Source organism: Rhinopithecus roxellana, chromosome 5 (assembly GCF_007565055.1).
Source record: "Rhinopithecus roxellana isolate Shanxi Qingling chromosome 5, ASM756505v1, whole genome shotgun sequence".
Classification (NCBI taxonomy): Eukaryota; Metazoa; Chordata; class Mammalia; order Primates; family Cercopithecidae; genus Rhinopithecus; species Rhinopithecus roxellana.
The window spans coordinates 89,787,183-89,807,457 of NC_044553.1; the positions used below are offsets into that span (position 1 = coordinate 89,787,183).

Here is a 20,275-nt window from a genome sequence, read left to right on the forward strand (position 1 = left end):
TTTCCTAATAACATGATGAAATGCCTTCTGTTGCATTTTGGGATTGTGTTCAAAGCTTGATTCAAACACATGTGAAAAGCACATTAATCTAACGGCAACGGTGTTGCCAACTGAATGACTGAATGACTTGACTGTAATGTGGTGGCGCTTGTCTGGAAAAATACCTAGAAACTGCTGTGACACCTCTCTATCTGGAACGCCTCTCCACTAAGGATCCCAAGCCTAGGATCGATTCTGCCTGGAATTCCAGGACAGCTGGGCTGAGCTCACTCACACCTGGAGTCCTGCAGGAGGGGTAGGGCACTCCCGCCTCCTCCTGCCCCCAGAGTGCGGCTCACAGCATGTCAGGCTTTGCCTTTTGATGCAGCGGGAGGAGCCCAAACTTGTCTCTTCCAATTCAGACATTTCTGAAGATAATGAAATAGCAGATAAAGGCATTATTGTGTAACCGGGTTAATATAACATTATGTTGTACTGATAGAAAAAGTAGTCATCAGATGATGGGTGTGATTTGGGAAACACGTGTGAGAAACAACCCAGTTTTGAGGTAGGTATTGTTACCATGTGTCAAGTGCTCTGAGGGTTGGAGAAGAATTCATTCTGGTTCAAGGAAAAAGCACAGCCAGACTGCTAAAAAAATTATGTGTGTCCTCAAAGATGTGAAATGAAAAATTGTCTCAAGGAAATGTGGCCCTTCTTACAGCAGCAACTTCATCTGCCCCTTGGAGCAAAATGACCTACACAGTGAAGCATTTAGAAGCCATCTGGGAGGGTTCAGGATTCGAGGCTCCTTGTTTAGATTACACGTGCAAGCAATCTGGAGTGTGTTCTACCCAAATGACTTATTTTCAAGAAAAAAGTAGAGATTGAGGGTGTAAACTGAAAAAACGCTTTTCTGATTGTTTTATAATAGCTAAAACCTATTATCTTAAAAGCAGGGACATTTATCAATGATGTACAGAAGATACAAGAGTCTGACAAGAAATAAAAAAGAAAACATAGTGACTAATCAAGTAAAACAAAACCTAGTACTTCTTCCGTGTTGTTCTAGTTGGGGCAGGACAAGTTATAGAATAAGACAGAAAGTAACTGGAAGGGCTAAAGGCAAAGAGATCTTCCCAGCTGTAGACATATCTGAGAGGGCTCATGGATTTAACAACAGCTATAATTTGCTGAGCTGGACCTTGTGGTACATGAGCTAATTTCATTGTCACAAGAACTTTACAAGGAAACGTCTGTCACCATCCTTTTTCACAGCTCAGGAAACTGATGCCCAGAGAGGGTAAGTAACCTCCCTTATGGCCACACAACTAAGAAAATGGCAAAGATTCGAATTTGTCTGCCTCCTGAGCCAAAGTCTTAACTACTCTTTTGGGCGGTCTCTAGCAAATGTAAAGAAATTGTGGCTGAAAGAGCAAAATTAATGAATAAATGGGCGAAGCTGTTATGGATACAGTAAGGGTGACGAGAGAAGGGAAGAAAAAGGAAGGCATTTCCTGTAAATGGAGAGAAAAGAAGAGATGTTAGTGGAATAAACAGAGTAAGCTCCTGTCTAAATAAATGGCTAGTAGCAGAGCAGTTCTTTATTCCTCATTTGAGAACTAGCAAAGGCACACAGAGAAGGCAAATAGAGAGCCAAGAAAAGGAAAAAGAACCAACCAGGTTGTAAGAGAAACGCCGCCATCTCAACAAGTTAGCGTTATGATCAAATTGGTGAAAGAGGAAAAACATTTCTAGGCTGGATGGATTTGCTGCTGATCTTTGAAGACTATAATGCAGAGATGCCAATTCAAGGCTGGATAATGTAAAGTGTGTTACTTGAGTATAGGATAATATGGAAGTGGTGGAGATTGTGGTAGACTGAAGGGTACATGTTTAATCTAAAAGAATGTTTAACAGTTTCCGTTGATGAGGAAATGCTGGCCTAGAGTTGCTCGACCTTCTGAATTTCTTTTAGAAGCTAGAAATGTGTTTCCAAACTGTTAAATGTTGGCCACTAAATTGCATTAAAAATATCTGTTTGGACTGATCAAAACATTTGTGGGTGAACTTTGCTCCCTATGTTTTAAAGGTTGCCTTTGCATGTCCTGGTCTCCCTGTCTGGAATTTTGTGCCCTTCCCAGACCCCTCTGCCCACCTGAAAAACTTTTCCTCATCCTTCAAACCTGGGTGAGATGTTAACTGGTTAAAGAAATCTCTGAAAGCTCCTTCCATGAATGTATTAGTCTCTCTCTCTTCTGTGCTACCTGGTACATTGCCCAGCTATTTGTTACTATGTTTATCCAGGTGGCATGCTTTTGTTTGCCTGTCTCCCTCCTCTTCTGGCCTTTGTAACCCAGACACCAGCAGTTAAATGACTTTCTTTTTATTTATTTATTTATTATTTATTTTGAGACAGAGTCTTGCTATGTTGCCAGGCTGGAGTGCAGTGGCACCATCTCGGCTCACTGCAACCTCCGCCTGCCAGGTTCAAGTGATTCTCCCACCTCAGCCTCCCGAGTAGCTGGGATTACAGGCAAGCGCCACCATGCCCAGCTAATTTTTGTATTTTTAGTAGAGACGGGGTTTCACCATGTTGGGTAGGATGGTCTCGATCTCCTGACCTCGTGATCCACCCGCCTTAGCCTCTCAAAGTGCTGGGATTACAGGTGTGAGCCACCGCATCCAACTGGTGAAGTGACTTTCAATGACCAGGGGAGAAAGGGAAAATGGCCAGCACAAGGCAGGTGGCAGTGACTCTTCCAGTCAGGAAGAGGGCATTAAAAACTCCAGTTGATTAACGTGACTGAACATTGATGACAGATGTTTGCAGCAATTTTGCTGCTTTAAATCCCACCCGTGCATGTTAAAAGCCCAGTGGGAAACTTAGCAGGTGCTAAATTAAAGAGTGACAACAACAAAAGGCACAGGGTGAAGAAGGTGGCAGGAGAGGGCAAAGAGAACCCAAAGATTAAAAAAGAAAAAATGGCAGATTCCTGTATCAAAAAACACCTTAGGAAGTCTGAACTTAGAAGATCATGTTTAGACTGTATTAGATAGAACTGGGAAAGAGAATGCACAAAGAACTATAATCTTAGAGCTAAAAAGTGTAGCATCCAGCATAGCACCTGGCACATATCAGGTGCTCTTAATCAATTGTTGTTTAATAATTCTGGCAGCGATAGGGACAGTTACAAATTTGTAAAAGACTGGGAAAAGTAGGCTGAGGATTAAAAACTACAGTAATAAGAAGAGGGAGGATAAAAGAAGTCAAAGAATAATGAATATTTATGATAAATTAGTGCAAAATATGTAAATGTGGTTGACTTTGGAGTACAAAGAATTGTAAATATGTATGATATAAAAAATGTCCTTTAAAAATAAAACACCCTTTGAGACCAAAAAGAGATGTTAGATGGAAAATGCTTTGGAAATTGAAAAGTTTTAACAGAAAGAATCAGATATGAAAAATCTGAACTTTCAAAGCCTTTAAGTTGTGGGGGAGCTGTGCACATGAAAATAAGGGACTCCAGCATATAAAAAAGAAGCCCCAAACCTAAAGGTTTCTTTTCAGATTATATAGGAGGGAGGCAGAAGAGCAGGTGGTTAAAGCTCAGTTTTCTATCCTCACTCTGCCACTTGCTAGCTGGGCGATGTTAACCTCTCTGAGCCTCAGTTTCCTGCAGGAAAGTGGAGATAATAATACCCACGCCTCACGGGGTTGCTGTGAGGATTAATTAAGACAAAGGCTGTAAGGCGCCTGGCACCAAGCCTAGCACATTATAAACACTCCATACATGCTAGCTGTGATGATAAACTACTTGACAGAAAAGTCAGAGAGTACAGAAACTCAAAGCATCCCTGTAATTACATGAATTGTGATAAAACAAGTTAAAATCTTGCTAGGTTTTCTTCTAAATTGGATTTTGTAAGCTAAACATGGTTCCCTCTGTATCGGAGAGCAGTTGCTAGGAGAAACTAGCAAAAGGCAATATAAATGGTGAACTCAGCCATTGTTCCGAAAATAAGGATGAAATGAGATGGGAGGCTTTGGAACGACTTCTTTTCAGAGGGTGAAAAAAACAACTTCCCCAAGGAGAAGTGAGGCTAGGAAAGCTGACGGCATGAAGGAACACAGAGAGCGAGTTCCTGCAAGAAGCTGGTGCCGGCCAGTGGGGACCTCCTGACTGTGAAAAATGTGTAGAAAGGAACCACATACAATTATTTATGGAACTACCTATTTGGGTATCGTTTTTTTTTTTTTTTTTTTTTTTTTTTTGAGACGGAGTCTCACTCTGTCGCCCAGGCTGGAGTGCAGTGGCACGATCTCGGCTCTCTGCAAGTTCTGCCTCCCGGATTCACGCCATTCTCCTGCCTCAGCCTCCCAGCTATTGAGGTATCTTAATGAGAGTATTTGAGGTTGAATGTTTGAGGAGAAGGCAGAAGAACCTACAGGCATAAACCCATTTCACCCGAGGAAAGATACACAGTTGGAGGTCATTTACACAATGGTCAGGTGCACGGGTGGTGATGTCCACAGAGCTGGATTGGAAGTTTTTGACTTCGTTATTAGCTACGTGCTTGTCTTCTAAGACTGTTTCCTCATCTGTAAGCTGAGACCAACACTATCTGCTTAAGAGGGTCATCATGAGGCTGAAGTGAGAGAGATTATAAAGTACTTAGGATCCTAAGAACTCCGTGAATGGCTGGCGCTAGTTAGTACTGACATTACTGTGCATAGAAGTAGGAAGGGTTCAGTATCTCGATCAGGTGTTTGTGAGATGTTCTCATGCAGAGTACTTGTAAAAACATGATTGTATTTAATTCATTTCTAGTTGAGTGTATCTTGCTTAGTTTTAGTGCCTACAAGCAAGTTTTAATAAGATAAATGCATAGTTTTGTAAATGAAGAATTTGTGGTTAATATTCTTGACTGGCTTGAAGAGGGTGACTTCTAACTCTGCCTGGGGTATGGATTTTACTAGGTTAGTCACTTAGAAAGTAAGATGGAAAATTTTCAAACCTCTGACCTGGGTCAATAGATTTATGACTTGATGAGGAATCCGATTTAAAGTTCTGGAGGTGTGATTTATCGGCCTCCTCTTGCATAAAGTACTTCCATCCTCTTGTATGTTTTTCAGTGGCTGCTTTGCTTACATCTCGGGGTAATGGGGGAGGCAAAGACTTGGTGTCTGGCAAATACTTTCTAAAGCATTTTCCTAACTCTTTATGTTAAGCTCTCAAGAAGGAAGAAAGGTCCATGAAAACAGTTTCAGCTCTGAGCAAGTTGCTATTATCTGCGAAACAGCCACTTAGATCCCGAACTCACTTTTTGGTATATGTTATCCTTCCAGATGCTGTTTGTGACACAATCCAGGCTCTCTAAGTGGCTATTCATTATATGGTGAGAAATACTGGACAAATATAACCCTGCCAGATGCTAATCCAAGTCTCTCCCAAGAAAATCACAAAATGCCTCTTATGGGGTTATTTAAATGAGTTACATCCATAATAAGCAGTGAGATTTACAAATATATATCTAACGACTCCCTTTATTCATACTAAATATGGCAAGTAGATGTTCTAGAGGTTGCTAAATCAAATGATAAGTGCTTCAGCTGTTTAAATTCACCAAATTGCTTTCTGAATGAAAAACAGACAATGCTGGCTGACAAGAAGACTAACCAAATGGCTCCTTCCAGCCTGACTAGAACAGAGGGGGAGAATAGAAAGCTTAGAGAAGATTCTACTAAACACATTGCACTTTAAAGCAAAACCCAATGTTGCACACCCATTCCAAAGCATACAACACACTCTTCTCTCAGCATACATTTAAAATGAAATTCAAATCTGACTGTACCGCTTTTGCAAGCTTCACACCATGCTCATAAGTGAGAGGTTTCTCTTTCATATACAGCAAACGGGCCAAGGTTTTTGGGTCATCACGGAGATCAATCTGGCAAGAAAACACACGTGATAAACTTATTTATTTTCTCAGGCCTTGCCAGATATTTTAAACTGTGACATCATAGAGTCTTTTTCCCTGTTAACATCTTTGAAGTTGCTAAATTTTCTTTAAGGAAGCAGATTCACATGCCCATGTTATGTCTAAAAAAGTAAAGCAATTTCTTTGTAAATGTACACAACAGACTTTCCTTATGTTTTCCCCTTCAAACAGTTACCCTGCGAGCTGAAGACTTACTTGGATGATTCTGTTGCTATCTTAGATGTTTTCTCAAAATTTTCTATTTATTTCTAGATTCTGCTTACAGGGCATGCAAGATAACCAGTCTCATGACCTTACAGTGAGGACTTATTTGATCCCAAAGTGTATTACTCATTATTTACTAGTTCATTTCCTGGCTTTGAACACATCTTTTTTTTTTTTTTCTTTTCCAAATAAAATCTTCATCCTCAAAGGAGGTGTGAAGATTTGCTACCTGTGAGGATATTCTAACAAATGTTCTGCAAGCTCTGGAAGGCAAGTCCCTACGAGAAATTTTCAAACGGTTTGCTCAAGATAAGCATTAATCTTTTCAAAGGTAGAACTTTGAAGATAGCATTTATATATCTGGATTAGATTTGATAATTTAATTAAATATTTTGGTTGCTTTAAAGCCTCACTGTGTATGTGAACCCATGTGTTCATGAATGGGTGTGAATGTGGGAACACAAGGGCTTGTGTTTTAAAGACCAATATATTAGGGTCCCTTTTATAAGCACATTACTCAGCTCTACTAACTGTGTGTGTGTGTGTGTGTGTGTGTGTGTGTGTGAGAGAGAGAGAGAGAGAGAGAGAGAGAGAGAGAATTGCTCAATTTTGTTTCTGTCTCTAATAAAATCAGCTTGAATCACAGAAAGGTGATTGAATATTCTGTCACATATTTGGCAGCAGGGATTCAGGTTCCATCAATATGGACAAACATTATTACCTGGAATTCAAGACAAAAGACTTCATTTAAACAAACAGTTATCTTTCGGAGCAGAAGCGTTAACTCTGATTACTCTGACTTATGGAGATGTGTATTCCTCTACTTTCTCTAAGTAAATACATATACTGTGTACCTGTCCATATCTTCTTTAGGAAATACTTTTCTTTATGTTAAAAAATTCTCTTGTTCAAAACGAACATAAATGAATAATAAAAAGAAATAGCATATGAAACAGATAACAATGAAGCTCTTCGGTATTAGTACATTCCTATGTCTTTGGGATAGTAATTTGGACTTTAAAATGCCAAAGAACAAAATCCATTTAAAACTATAAACGGTAACAATCCTTAATACATTTAATGTGATTGGCTTACTACTGGAAACTCAAACTATGGAAATGTATTAGCTTTCGGAACACTGTAAAGGCTTTCACAATCGTAGGTTTGTTTATCTGGTATATGTGTTTTGACTTCTTCTCTAAGATCTAGAAGACCAAGAGGTTTAAAAGCAATAGACAATGGTGAATTTTTATCTTCCTTCTCCAGAAGTGTAATTAAAGAATTCCTGTCATAGAATGCCTATTCTGATTGCTGTGGTCACCTTGACACTCCCACCTATTTTGTGATTTTAAAACAACTGTGGATTTCAGATATAAAAAATACTAGATAGTGTGTTCAATTGACACCCTCACCTCATTGCTCTGATTCAAGCCTGGCAAAGGGTGTCTGTTTTTAAAACTACTTTGTTATTAAAAAAAAATCAGAGAGATTAATTTTTGAAGGCCATATCAAAACTTTCTGCTCCATATTAAAGAGCTCTATTATCTTTTCCACTATGGGCTAAATCATCATGCACACCTTAAGAACTTCTGTTCATAGGATTGACATGTCTGAGACACTGTTCCGTAGCGTTTGGCAGAATAGGATGTTCATGAGGTACCGAAAGGGTCTTCCCATTTTTGCAGCTCCCCCCCACCCTGCCATCGCCCGCATTTTAACCTGGGTCCCTATGAGGACATAAGGCACGTGAGGCATGCAGTCCTTGAGCTCGGGGACCCATTCCTCCTGGACATTGTGGTAAGAGGCAGGGTTTACGACAGAGAAGCAGATCAAAAACACATCCGTGTTGGGGTAGGAGAGTGGCCTCAGCTGGTTGTAGTCCTCCTGTGGGAAGAACAGACAAGGGTTTTTACAGCCCATGTAAGGTGTGTCCCATGTGGTTCCAAGGTCAGATTGCAGGTAAGAGTCCACTACAGTGCACTGGGATCCCATTTCTTCCTCAACCGTAGAATCTGGTAGTTCTTTCTCTACTAGAACTAAAGGAGCCATCAGTCAGAAAAATACCTTTTTGTTACATGCAGAGATTATGTATTGCCCCCTCTTAAGATTAACTTAAAAAATATTTTTAGCATTTCATTGAGATGTATACCATAAGTTCACCCATTTATTTGTTATTTATTTTTAAATTGTATACATTTAAGGTGTACAACATGGTGTTTGATATACATATATATGCTATAGTGAAACAAATTAACATATTCATCTCCTTACAGCTTACCTTTAAAAAGATATTTTATGGCAAGAGGAACAGAAACCTACTCTTCTAGCATATTTCCAGTATGCAATATAGTATCATTAGCTATCCTTATGCTGTACCTTACAGCTGTAGACTGTACCTTACAGTGTAGACTCACCCTAGCTAACTGCAACTTTGTACCCTTGATCAAAACCTCCCCGTTACCTGTCCTTATTTGCCTCTGGTAACAATAATTCTACTCTCTGTTTCTATGTATTCCAAAGTTCACCTGACCAGGCACCGTGGCTCATGCTTGTAATCCCAGCACTTTGGAGGCCAAGGCAGGAGGATCACTTGATACCTTGAGCTTAAGACCAGCCTGGGCAATATAGCGAGACCCTATCTCTACAAAAAAATATTAAAATTAGCTGGGCATGGTGGCACATGCCTGTAGTCCCAGCTACTCAGGAGGCTGAAATGGGAGGATGGCTTGAGCCTGGGAGTTTGAAGCTGCAGTGAGCCATGATCATGCCACTGTACTCCAGCCTGGGCAACACAGCAAGATTCTGTCTCAAAAAACAAACAAAATAAAAAAAAACCAAAGTTCACCCATTTAAAGTGTAACATTCAGTAAAGATTATTGCAATTCTTCCATCATGTTGGAATTGTGTTGTATTGAATATACTATATTTAAATTAGTGAGCTATTTGCCAGGGCAACAGGAATCCTCTCCTCACACAATTAAAAAAAGTTGTATCCAAATTTAATTTAGAATAAATGAACTAACATGCAAAACAAGAGTTATTGCCAAATTTGACACCACAATATTTGAAGAAATATGTTGAGTGAGGGTTTAGAGCTAAGGATTTTGGATTTGTTTCAAAGATTACCTAAAGGCCAAATAAATAAAATGTTAGCTTAATTATTTTCTTTCTAAAGATTTTTCAGATCAGAATATGCTCTGTAGAAGAGTTTCTGGTTACATAAGATATTTATGTATTTGCTATTTTAGTGGGAGTTGATAAATACAAAGTAAAACTTTGCATCATTTCAGCTTTGGGAAAATGTTAGCAAGAACCTTTTACTGTATGTGAAATGTTTGAGGAAGTTCCAAGGCAAAACCTGATATTTCAATAGCAAGTTTTTTATATTTTTATAGAATTTAGTAACACATAAGCCAACAGTAACTTTGTGTGTGAGTGTGCATACACATACCATATTTATATATACATCACATATAACATGACATTTGTCCATACATACCACAATTTGTATGTGTATACACACGCTATATGATGTGTGTACACTACATATGTGTGTATACTATATGTGCAACTAAACTTATATGTTCACACCTATCATATATATGTATTCATAGAGATGAGTTGATAAATAATTAACTCATTTATTAGGGCCATGACTACTCTTCATGAAACATTTCAGAAACTCATGAAACATGTATGTGCTCATTGCAAAAATGCAAACATTATAGAAGTGCACAGAGTAGAAGTGAAAGCTTGTTTTCATCCCTGGTATGATCTCTAATAGTTTTTCCTCTCCCCAGAGAGGGCTACTGCTTAAACATTGTCCTTCCAAACATTTTATTTTACTGTATTTTACTTTTTGAGACAGGGTCTCTATTGCCCAGGCTGGAGTGCAGTGGCGTGATCATGGCTCACTGCAGCTTCAGACTCCCAGGCTCAAGCGATCCTCCCACTTCAGCCTCCCAAGTAGCTTGGACTACAGGCACATGCCACCACACCCAGCCAATTTTTAATTTTTTTTATAGAGATGGGGTCTCACTATGTTGCCCAGGCTGGTCTTGAACTCCTGGGCTCAAGCAATCCTCCCGCCTTGGCCCCAACAAAGTGCTAGGATGATAGGCGTGAGTCACCACACCTGGCCCATTTTATATTTATGTATGTATACAACATACACATGTTTAGTTTAAAAACAAATTGATTAAATAGTTCATATTGTTGTGCCACTTGTGTTTTCTAAAATGTAATGTATCTTGGATATATTTTTAATGTCAACCTTTCCATTGACTCTAATAATATATTTATTAGATAACAGGTTGATGGGTGCGGCAAACCATGTGTATACCTATGTAACAAACCTGCATGTTCTGCACATGTATCCCAGAACTTAAAGTATAATAAAAAAATTAAAAAAGACCAGAAAAAGAAGTACACATATGTGCACATGTACATACACATGAGACTGAAAGGAAGTACCTTAGAATATTAAGTATGGTCCACTCTGGTTGGTGGGCATGCATTGATCTATTGTTTAGCTACTCAGAGTACGCAGAACACGGGATTCAGTATATGTGGCCACTACTGCTACTACTATTAAAACTTAAGCAAAGGTTTTAGGTACCTAATGCAAAATGAAAAGCAAGATGGCAAGGATGCTGAAAAGTAAAATCCTAAAAAATAAACCCAGAACAACAACCAAAAACCCCCACTATTGTGGCTAATTTACCACATTTCTAGTCAAGCAAATAATTGGGAATTTGGTGCACAGCTGAATAAACACTGGTCATACTGGGAAGTCGGGCCAGGTCTACTGGGTTGCGTCTCAGCCAAGTTGTGCCTATGTCGTGTGTGTGTAGCTGGGGAGGCAGTGGAGAAAGGGATAGCTAATTTCTTGGCACTACCCTTCCTCTTTACACAACTAGCTCTGAAAAACCTCCTCTCCTGTCGTCTCACCACTTCTCTCTTTTCTCTCTGGAATGTTCCCTTAAAGTGCAGCTGTATGGCCCATGAGCCAAGAATTCTTCCCAGGCTATAATCTACAGCTGTTCACCACACCACCTGCCCTCTGCCACTGCATGCTCCCATCTGGATTGTCATAAATGGAGTAGGAACCGTGTTGATTTTTTTCTCATCCCTACATGTACTCTTTTCACAGCAAATATTCAATAAATCCTATTACGGACTGGAAGAAATGACGTCTACAGTGACCTGCAAATGAACACACGGCATTTCTGCGGACCATTTACTGCAGTGACTTTCATTAGAATCACTTGGGGAGCCTTTAAACCCTCCTGATGCTCTGCTAATCAACTCCCGGCCCCACCTCCTTTTCTACTCAGGAACCAGCTAAATTAGAATCTTCGGAGAGTGGGCCTGCATATCTGGGAGTTCTGACTTAATTGGTTTGGGGTGGGCCTGGAGTTGAGAACATGGCTGTACTTCACTATCATCTCCACCATCAACGGAGGATGCACCCGAGGGCTTATTACTAAAGGTCAGACATTGTTTCAGACTCTTATGTATGTTCTTATTGCATCCTCCTGATGGAACTGGAAGGATGGTACCATCAACATTCACATTTCATAGAAGAGGAAGTTAAGGTTTAGAGAAGTTCCATGACGGGCCAACGTTATAGAGTTCATAAATACCAGGATGGGGTATTTAGCCCCAATCCAGCTCTGGCTCTCAATTGTAACCACACTATTTTCTGCAGCTCAGAATTTTAAGTGACAGATTAAGCATTTTCTTAACTCATATGTTACCCAGCCATCAAAACGTTTGACCACAGGATGTATCTATTTGATGGCCTGCATCTGCTTCAGATTACCACTGGATGGCAGCAACACTGTATATTTAAAACCTCAAAGCCAAAAACCAAAGCAAAACGCCATGAGGAGAAATGTCACAACTAGATTAGGTAGGAACAAATAACTGTTGTGCATAGTCGGAAAGGAGTATGTTTGTCTGATTTTTTAACCCAGTGGCTATCAAAGGATTTCTATTTACATTATGGAAAAGTTGGAAGACCACGGGTTGCTGGGTTGACTCTAGGTGGGGCAGGTGAGAGAAATCTGTTTCTGATCATTTACCCTCCTGGCCCTCCAGCTGAGTCGTTTCTGATAGCGTCAGTCACTGGGCTCACTGTGCTCTGTATTCTGGATCTCTTCTGTGGAAACCTTAGTCCTGCTGTATCATGCCATTTAAAAAATTTCGTGCCTACTGAATGCATAGCACTGTTAAGGATGCTGTATGAACTATGTAAGGGGAGTAAGAATTGGCAATTCAATTGGGGAAAGAAAATGAAAATACATGAAATAAGTTGATTTATGTGGAAATAAGACAGGTTAAGGTTCTTTTACTCTGCTGGCTAATCTTAAAATGGAATGATGTAGAATATTTATCTGAGTGAATTGGGAAAATACCATTCCAAAAGGCCTTAAAGATTAGCTAATGCAGTGGTTTCCAAACTATGCTGTTCAGTCCAGCAGCATTGGCGTCACCTGGGAGCTTGTTAGACCTACACATTCCCAGGTGCCACGCAGCCCGCCGAGGCTGGGGCGCTGGGGGAGAGGCTGCACCGTCAGTGCTAGAACAAACCCTCCAGGTGATTCTGATGCAGCTCAAGTTTCAGAACCACAGGTTCCTGTTCTTCCCTCTCCCCTGAGCCAGTTTTATGGTTTAAGAAACAAAGGTCTAGACAGATGGAGTAATGTAACCAGAACAACAGGGCAAAAATAGTTTTAAAGAAGGCTCAGCCGGGCCTGTAATTCCAGCACTTTGGGAGGCCGAGGCGGGTGGATCACGAGGTCAGGAGATCGACACCATTCTGGCGAACACTGTGAAACCCCGTGTCTACTAAAAATACAAAAAAATTAGCCGGGCGTGGTGGCGGGCACCTGTAGTCCCAGCTACTCGGGAGGCTGAGGCAGGAGAATGGCGTGAACCTGGGAGGCGAAGCTTGCAGTGAGCGGAGATTGTGCCACTGCACTCCAGCCTGGGTGACAGAGCAAGACTCTGTCTCAAAAAAAAAAAAAAAAAAAAAGGCTCACACCTGGGCTATTGGGGGCTAACCCTGGGCTGCAGCTATAAAATACGGCAGGGGGTCAGGATTAATAAAAGAAAGTGTCCCCTGGGGGCTGGGGGAGTTGAATTTGTGCCAGCTGGTGACTTAATGTTTTTCACAAGGGAGCATGCTTTGGCCCTGGGTTCGAGGGTAACATGTGGAGATGATGTTAGGGGCTATGAGAAGTGGATAAGTGGTTTAGTCGGTCTTTGAGGCCCTTTCTAATGTTGGAATTCAGAATGGAAGACAGGTTTGTTTGCTTCTTGAGGAGACACGGTTTTAATCTAAAAGAGAGGCTCAAATGGAGCTTTGGGGGTAAAGTAGACAAAGAGGCTAGGATTGGGGAGTGCAGGGAAGTATCTGGGGGCAAAGTAGGCCTTTGAGTGCTTTTAGACCAACTTCACCCTGATGGCAAGAACATGTTCAGTTTGAAGGCAGATCCAGGGCTCTGGGGTGACTATGGGTGATTATTAACCACTAACAGTTCAGAGAAAGTGTTAGCATCAGATGTGCCAAACACCTGGGTCCTAAATAGTATAGGCTGCATCATGACGCAGGTAAGTGAAATCATTTTGTAGACAGCACTTCTTAGAATCCACATACATTTGCATCACCTGTGGACCTTGTTAAAATGTAATTTTGTGGTTTTTTTTCTTTTTTGTTTTTGAGATTGGGTCTCGCTTTCTGCCCACACTGTAGTGCACTGATCGTAAGTTCACTGGAGTCTTGAACTCCTGGGCTCAAGTGATCCTCTCTCCTCAGCCTCCCAAGTAGCTGGGACTACAGGTATGCACACGACGCCTGGGTAATTAAAAAAAATTGTAGAGATAGGGTCTTGCTATGTTGCCCAGTCTAAAGTGCAAATTCTTATTCAGTAGCAGGACTGGAATGGAGCCTAAGAATGTGCATTTCTAACAAGTTTCCAGGTGATGCTAGCGCTACTGGGTCCAGGTGCCACACTTTGAGCAGCAAAGAGAGTTGGACTGAGCTCCTCCCACCCCCTCATACCCACATTAAATTGGAAATAGAATTCTGCTTGCAAGTCTTGGGTTTAATGAGGTTTATCCCAGATTTTTTGGTACAAGTCTCATTTTCATATTCGCCCATAAATCAGGCTGAATTTGAAAAACATGGGCATCGTGTATAGGGTGGGTGCATAGCATGGTGCTTAAGAGCATGGGTGGTGGGTAGAAATTCTCCGGGTTTGTGACTATGGTGTGATCTTGGGTAAGTTCTCCATGCCTCACTTTCCTTATCTGCAGAATGAGGCTAATAGTGCTGGCCTTATGAGTTGTTATGAGAATAAAATTTGTTAATATTTTTAGGCCACTTAGAACATTGTCTTGAACATAGTAAGTACTTTAATGATCCAGTACAAGAGTCCATCCTCCATCCCATATCAACAACAGCTGCTGGTCCTGGAAGCATTTCCCTACCCTTATTGGATGCCAGGGCTGATTCAGAAATTAACTTTTTCTGAACTGAGTAGTAATAAGACCCAAATGTTTGCAAACTCCAACCGCAACTCTCAATGTTCCTACAGCTCTCTTTTTCATAATTTGGGGAGAAGTAAGATTGTGTCCTAACGTTACTTTTACTAAGCACCTGTTATGTGGGCAAACTTCTCCCTAATATCCCAAATTGCCTACTCCTGAAAATCCCACATGAAGATACACGTGAGCAAGAAAGTTGGAGTTGCTCATGGAGGGAAAACATTTGTTCTGAGGTTTTAGGCAAACTTTCCATAGAGGGCTGCTGCCAGATCCTGTGCTCCAGATGGCCCCCTTGGATCAGCCAATAGCAAAGGGGAAGGCTCCACTCCTTCCAAGTGGAGCCCGGTTTGCCGTTCGTAAACCCCAGCTGTGCTTGCTTCCTTGCCTGGTTGTGTGCTTCCTCAGCCCTTGGGGGAAAGCGGGACTTCAGAAGTCAGGGTCTGGGGAAGATGTGCGACACCTAGACGTGGGCGAGTGAGGGGCTCGGTTGATGGCCTTCCTTGCTTCTCTACTTCTGTGGTCACTGGTGATGGCTGAGCTACTGCGGGCTGTGGTTTCTCAGGGACAGACACCATTCTGTGCTTGCCCACATGCAGATGGTTCCTGGTTCTGTGGGGAACCTGGTGGTTCACCCTTCCACAGAACCAGGCGCCTGGCCAGGCTGCACCTGGCTCCTGACACCAGGAGACGGTCATGCCTCCCCGGCAGTGCTGCTAACTACCATTTTCACAGGCGTTGTCTCTGAGATATGCCCATCCTGGAGTCTTGCCCGAGAGGCCACAATCCGAGTAGGGCTTTGCCCACATCATCCTTCTAGGTGAGGCCGCATCAAGAGAAGGAGGCGAGACCTTGTCTTAGTACTATGGCTGGTTCTACTGTAATGACCTGCAGTGAGGTGGGAGGCCATGTGGCTGCAAGCCGTAGCCTGGGAAAGAGCCCTTTCCCAGTCTGGAGTTCCTCAGCTGGTGAATGCCCAGGGCTGGCTGTGGCATCCCCAACCCAACCAACAGCCTGCTGTCCAGTTGGTCTCTCCTGATGCATTGTAAACAAACTGGCCTGCAAGGACATCATGGGAAAGTCAGCTCTGGGACTCTTTCATAGCTGAGCCAAAGATCTGAGCTCCAGATATCCCTTTAACATTCAGTAACACACTACTAGGGACATGTCTCATACAGGATGACTTGACACAACCTAAATAGATTTGGCTTACAGGGCTGGTTGGCCTTATTTCCTCCCTAGTGTGATCTGAGGAGTTACATGCACTCACCGTGAGAAAAATTCCTCAATTCATTGCCTCATCTAATGTTTGGAATTCTACCTAACAGAGAATTAAACAGAGTTGTGACGAATCTATCTTCAAAGGGCTCCACTCCAAGTCCAAATGTTAGTTTGTTTCAGGGTTTGGGGGAGGGAGCTAATGTTTAATAGCAGCCACCACGTGTTGACAGTGTATGCAAATGACTTCATCATACACTCTTTTTTTTTTGAGATGGGGTTTTGCTTTTGTTGCCCAGGCCTGGAGTGCAATGCTGCGGTCTCGGCTCACTGCAACCTCTGCCTCCTGGCTTCAAGGGATTCTTCTGCCTCAGCCTCCCAAGTAGCTGGGATTACAGGCACCCGCCACCATGCCTGGCTAATTTTGTATTTTTTGTAGAGATGGGGTTTCACCATGTTGGCCAGGCTGGTCTTGAACTCCTGACGTTGTGATCTATCCACCTCAGCCTCCCGAAGTGCTGGCATTACAGGCGTGAGCCACTGCACCCAGCCCATTATAAACTATCTTTAGCACATGCTTGCCTGAATTGTGGAGGGGCAGGAGTGTCTCAGGCCATGGCTCATGGGGCTGTAGCCAGGTCTGAGGCAGACAAGGTGCCTCAAAGTTGAGGGAAAGCAGGTCAAATGATTTTGTTTAGCACTGACATTGAGGGTTAAGACAATGAGTTCCTATCACTTTACCTCTCAGAACACATTTGCTTCAGTTAGTTCAAGACAAAAATGTGGAGGATTGCTCCTTGGTTTATTCATGCACAAAAATCTAATTATTCAAGCGAGATGGACTCTATAGCTGGATTCAGAGACATTTCCTTTTTGTGGTTCAGGGATTAATCAATTGGTTTTGAAATCATCTCTCTTCCATTGTAAGTAATTGGCCAAATGAGTATTTTTGAATTATACACATCCTTTAGCTATCCAGCACATTTACTAGAATAGAACTGAGAAGAGGCAGATTATTCTACCTAGGACTGGGAATGGAATTTCTGGGACACTGTTTCCAAATTAAATTTGTTACAAAGTCTTAATAGCTGAATTGTAGAATTATAGGAATACATTTCAGTAATGGTTATTTTCCACTGCATCCTCCTAACTTTCAGAACAATGCCTCAACCACCAGAAACGTTTAGAGTAGTGCTTCTCAAAATTTAATGTGCATTCTAATGATTTGGAGATCTTCTTAAAATGGATTTGCAAATTCAGTAGGCTGGGGATAGGCCTTAAGATTCAGCAGTTCTAACATGCTTCCTGGTGGTGTTGATGCCACAGGTTGGTGGACCACGCTTTGAGTGGCTCTCAAAGTGTGGTGTAGGGACCAGCAGGAGCATTGTCAGAAAACCTGTTAGAAATGCAAACTCTTGGGCCAGATGCAGTAGCTCACATCTGTAATCCCAGCACTTTGGGAGGCTGAGATGGGTGGATCACCTGAGGTCGGGAGTTTGAGACCAGCCTGGGCAACATGGTAAAACCCCTGTCTCCAGAAAAAAAAACACAAAAAAATAGCTGGGTGTGATGGCAGGTGCCTGTAATCCCAGTTACTTGGGAGGCTGAGGCAGGATAATTGCTTGAACTCAGGAGGCGGAGGTTTCAGTGAGCCAAGATTGCGCCACTGCACTCCAGCCTGGGTGACGGGAACGAAACTCTGTCTCAAATAAATAAATAAATAATAATAATAAAAAGAAATGCAAACTCTTGGGTCCCACCCTAGACCTGGAGAAGCAGAAATTCTTGGAGTGGGGCCCAGTAGCTGAGTTTTGACAAGCCCTACAGGTGATTCTGACACATACTCCTGTTTGAGAATCCCTGTTCTAGAAAATGAATGACAGGTTATCCTGTGGTGTACCACATTCCCATTATTCAGCAATCTTCTACAGCTGAAAGGTCTCCCGTGGGTCAAACCTCAAGTCCTTCTGCCTAGTTACTCCAGTTCTATCAGGGTTTCCTGAGATTACATGTGAAAAGTCCTCATCGTAGAATTTTTGGCCTGGAAGGAACCTTAAGATACGTTCTGATTCCTTTTCCCCATGCTTTATGGTTCCTTTTGAGTCTTGTCTACCTCTGAATATAAAGCATTCAAGTGAGAGTTAGTTGAAAAAATATCTTATAATCTATTTGTTATATTTCATCAGTCTTCATCACTTTTGTGTCAGATGTTGAGGCCATTCTGTTTGCTTTGATGTGGAGTTTAAAGATATTTTTACAATGTCTTACAGCTTCAACTCTTATACTAGTGTTATTTAAATTTTTTCTTAAAAGGACAGAACAGTGGGAAAAAATAATTAAACTCCACAAGAGCTTTTAAAGAGTTTTATTGGATTTAAAATTAAACAGAAGCCTGTGGAGGTTGTTCTTGGAGCAGTTAACACACAGGAGGCAATACTTGTTGGATTGCTGCAGAGGAGGGGAGAACTGACTGGGCAGCAGGGGACAGAGAGACTTTTTCAGAAGCCAGAGGGACCAGAGAGAGGTTTCAGAGTCATGAAATAATCATTGCCGTATTGAACTTTTCAAACCGGATTGTATTAGTACAATTTGACTATGGGGGAGGAGGGTATAAACTCCTCTCTCTTTCAGGCTGTGAGTTTCTGATGAATGGGGACACACCAATGATTGTGTGATTGAATTAGAGCAGGCAACTTCAGCCTCCAAAGTGGTGTACCCTTGTTGCTGGAATGCTTTCTGTTGGGGGCATGAGCTATCCTGAGGCCCTTGTATCTTAGATCAGAGAAGCAAACTGATTTTTTCATTTGAGCACGTGGGGTGCCTCCTTTCTTAGTCGTATGGCTTGCTATTGACATGAGAGGTTGCTTCTCTCCCAGTTCCTGGCGGTAGCTTACCAAAACAGGCATCTGCCAATGAGGGGACCCTGGATGCTCTTAGAAGTTTTGAGTCTGGTGTTAGATTTTCCAGGCTCTGCACCCTAGCCTGGCCAATACCAACCTTTGATGTTCCACATACATTTATACAGTGGTCCTTACAAATTTTCACAGAAATCCCCAAAGAGAATTCCATTTATTGATATTATTGTGAAGAGCTTTCAAGTTGAGCAAAATGATGTATATCCAAAACAATTGTGAAAAAAAAGGCCTAGATGAATGCATCACTACAAATAACAATTCCCAGGAAACTCACACTGAGAAATAGCAGGGTAAAATGTTCACTCCAAAGGACTTAAGGTGTAAGAATGTGGACAGACTGAACAACCCGCTGATTTTGACCTAAATAAATGACCCAAGACATATGGTAACAAAAGCTCTATCCAAGAAATTGGGCTACAACCATCAGTTCCTTAACCACTTTCCCTCCACCAATCCACGAACTGGATTAGAACATTAGAACATGATAAACTTCGTAGCGATGTGTGGGACGCTGGGAAAGACAGATTAAGTGCCATTTTCACCCAAAGAGAGCATGTGCCAACTGATTAAATGTTGAGGGTTTTAGCCCATTGTCTTATGTTATTGGTGGGCCAGTTTCTCCAACTTGAAGAAACAGCCCTGATAAAGTGAGAAGATTTCAAGAATCTGAGGGAATTTAGAGTCAACCCCCAGTTATTCAGGGTTGACTCTCACTTTTGGAAAACGTCTAGGATCCTGACTTTTCTTCCTTCCAACACGTAATCCATCTTCTCCCTCTCTCTTCCCCTCACCCCAGCCAATCTCTTTTTGGGCCTTTTCGCTGTTCATTAGGCAATTCAAATAAAGGGTGGGCAAAGAAAATAACCTGAAAAAAATGGGTGCAAGTAAAATTTATGAAATTGATCTATGAATCTTGGATCTGGAATAGGTTTCCACAGAAAGAAATGGAAACTCTTGGTCACAAATCTGTTATTCTGGTTTTTGATGGTTATCAGTCAATGAATGAATCATTATTTACCTATCAATGCCTTGAATAATGTAACAATTTAGATTTTTGTAGTTATAAGTATTTTTAAAATATCGAGAATGTGCTTTTGGTTGTCATTTAGGCAGACAATAAATTAGCCCCAAATGATCAGAATGGGTAATATTTGTGCTATGAGTCCCATCTGCCTAAGCAAACGGATCTTTTTCTCCCCTATACCACCCCCTTCCAATGAATCAAGATAATAAAAATGTACCTGTCCCGCGGTGTCATACAGTCCGAGCAAGTGTTGCTTGCCTCCCACAGTCACAGTCACTAGGGGAGAAGAGAAGAGGAGAGTCCATAAACACAAGCTTCAATCAGGCACCTTCACATTTTTTCCATGCCAGCATCTCCTTGGGCAGCAAGGAGAAGCATA

The 20,275-nt window shown here is 41.7% G+C and overlaps 1 protein-coding gene across 2 annotated transcripts in view; it reads right to left on the minus strand.

Moving 5' to 3' along the window:
* Nucleotides 1-20,275, minus strand: part of RHOJ (ras homolog family member J) — a 128,102-nt gene that overhangs the window by 30,282 nt on the left and 77,545 nt on the right. For both annotated transcript variants that reach the window (XM_030931458.1, XM_010378102.2), the window contains exons 2-4: nucleotides 20,114-20,172; nucleotides 7,909-8,073; nucleotides 5,839-5,934 (exon numbers count right to left, since the gene is read on the minus strand). In XM_030931458.1, the coding sequence (XP_030787318.1) occupies nucleotides 5,839-5,934; nucleotides 7,909-8,073; nucleotides 20,114-20,172 (320 nt within the window). The remainder of the gene's footprint in view (nucleotides 1-5,838; nucleotides 5,935-7,908; nucleotides 8,074-20,113; nucleotides 20,173-20,275) is intronic.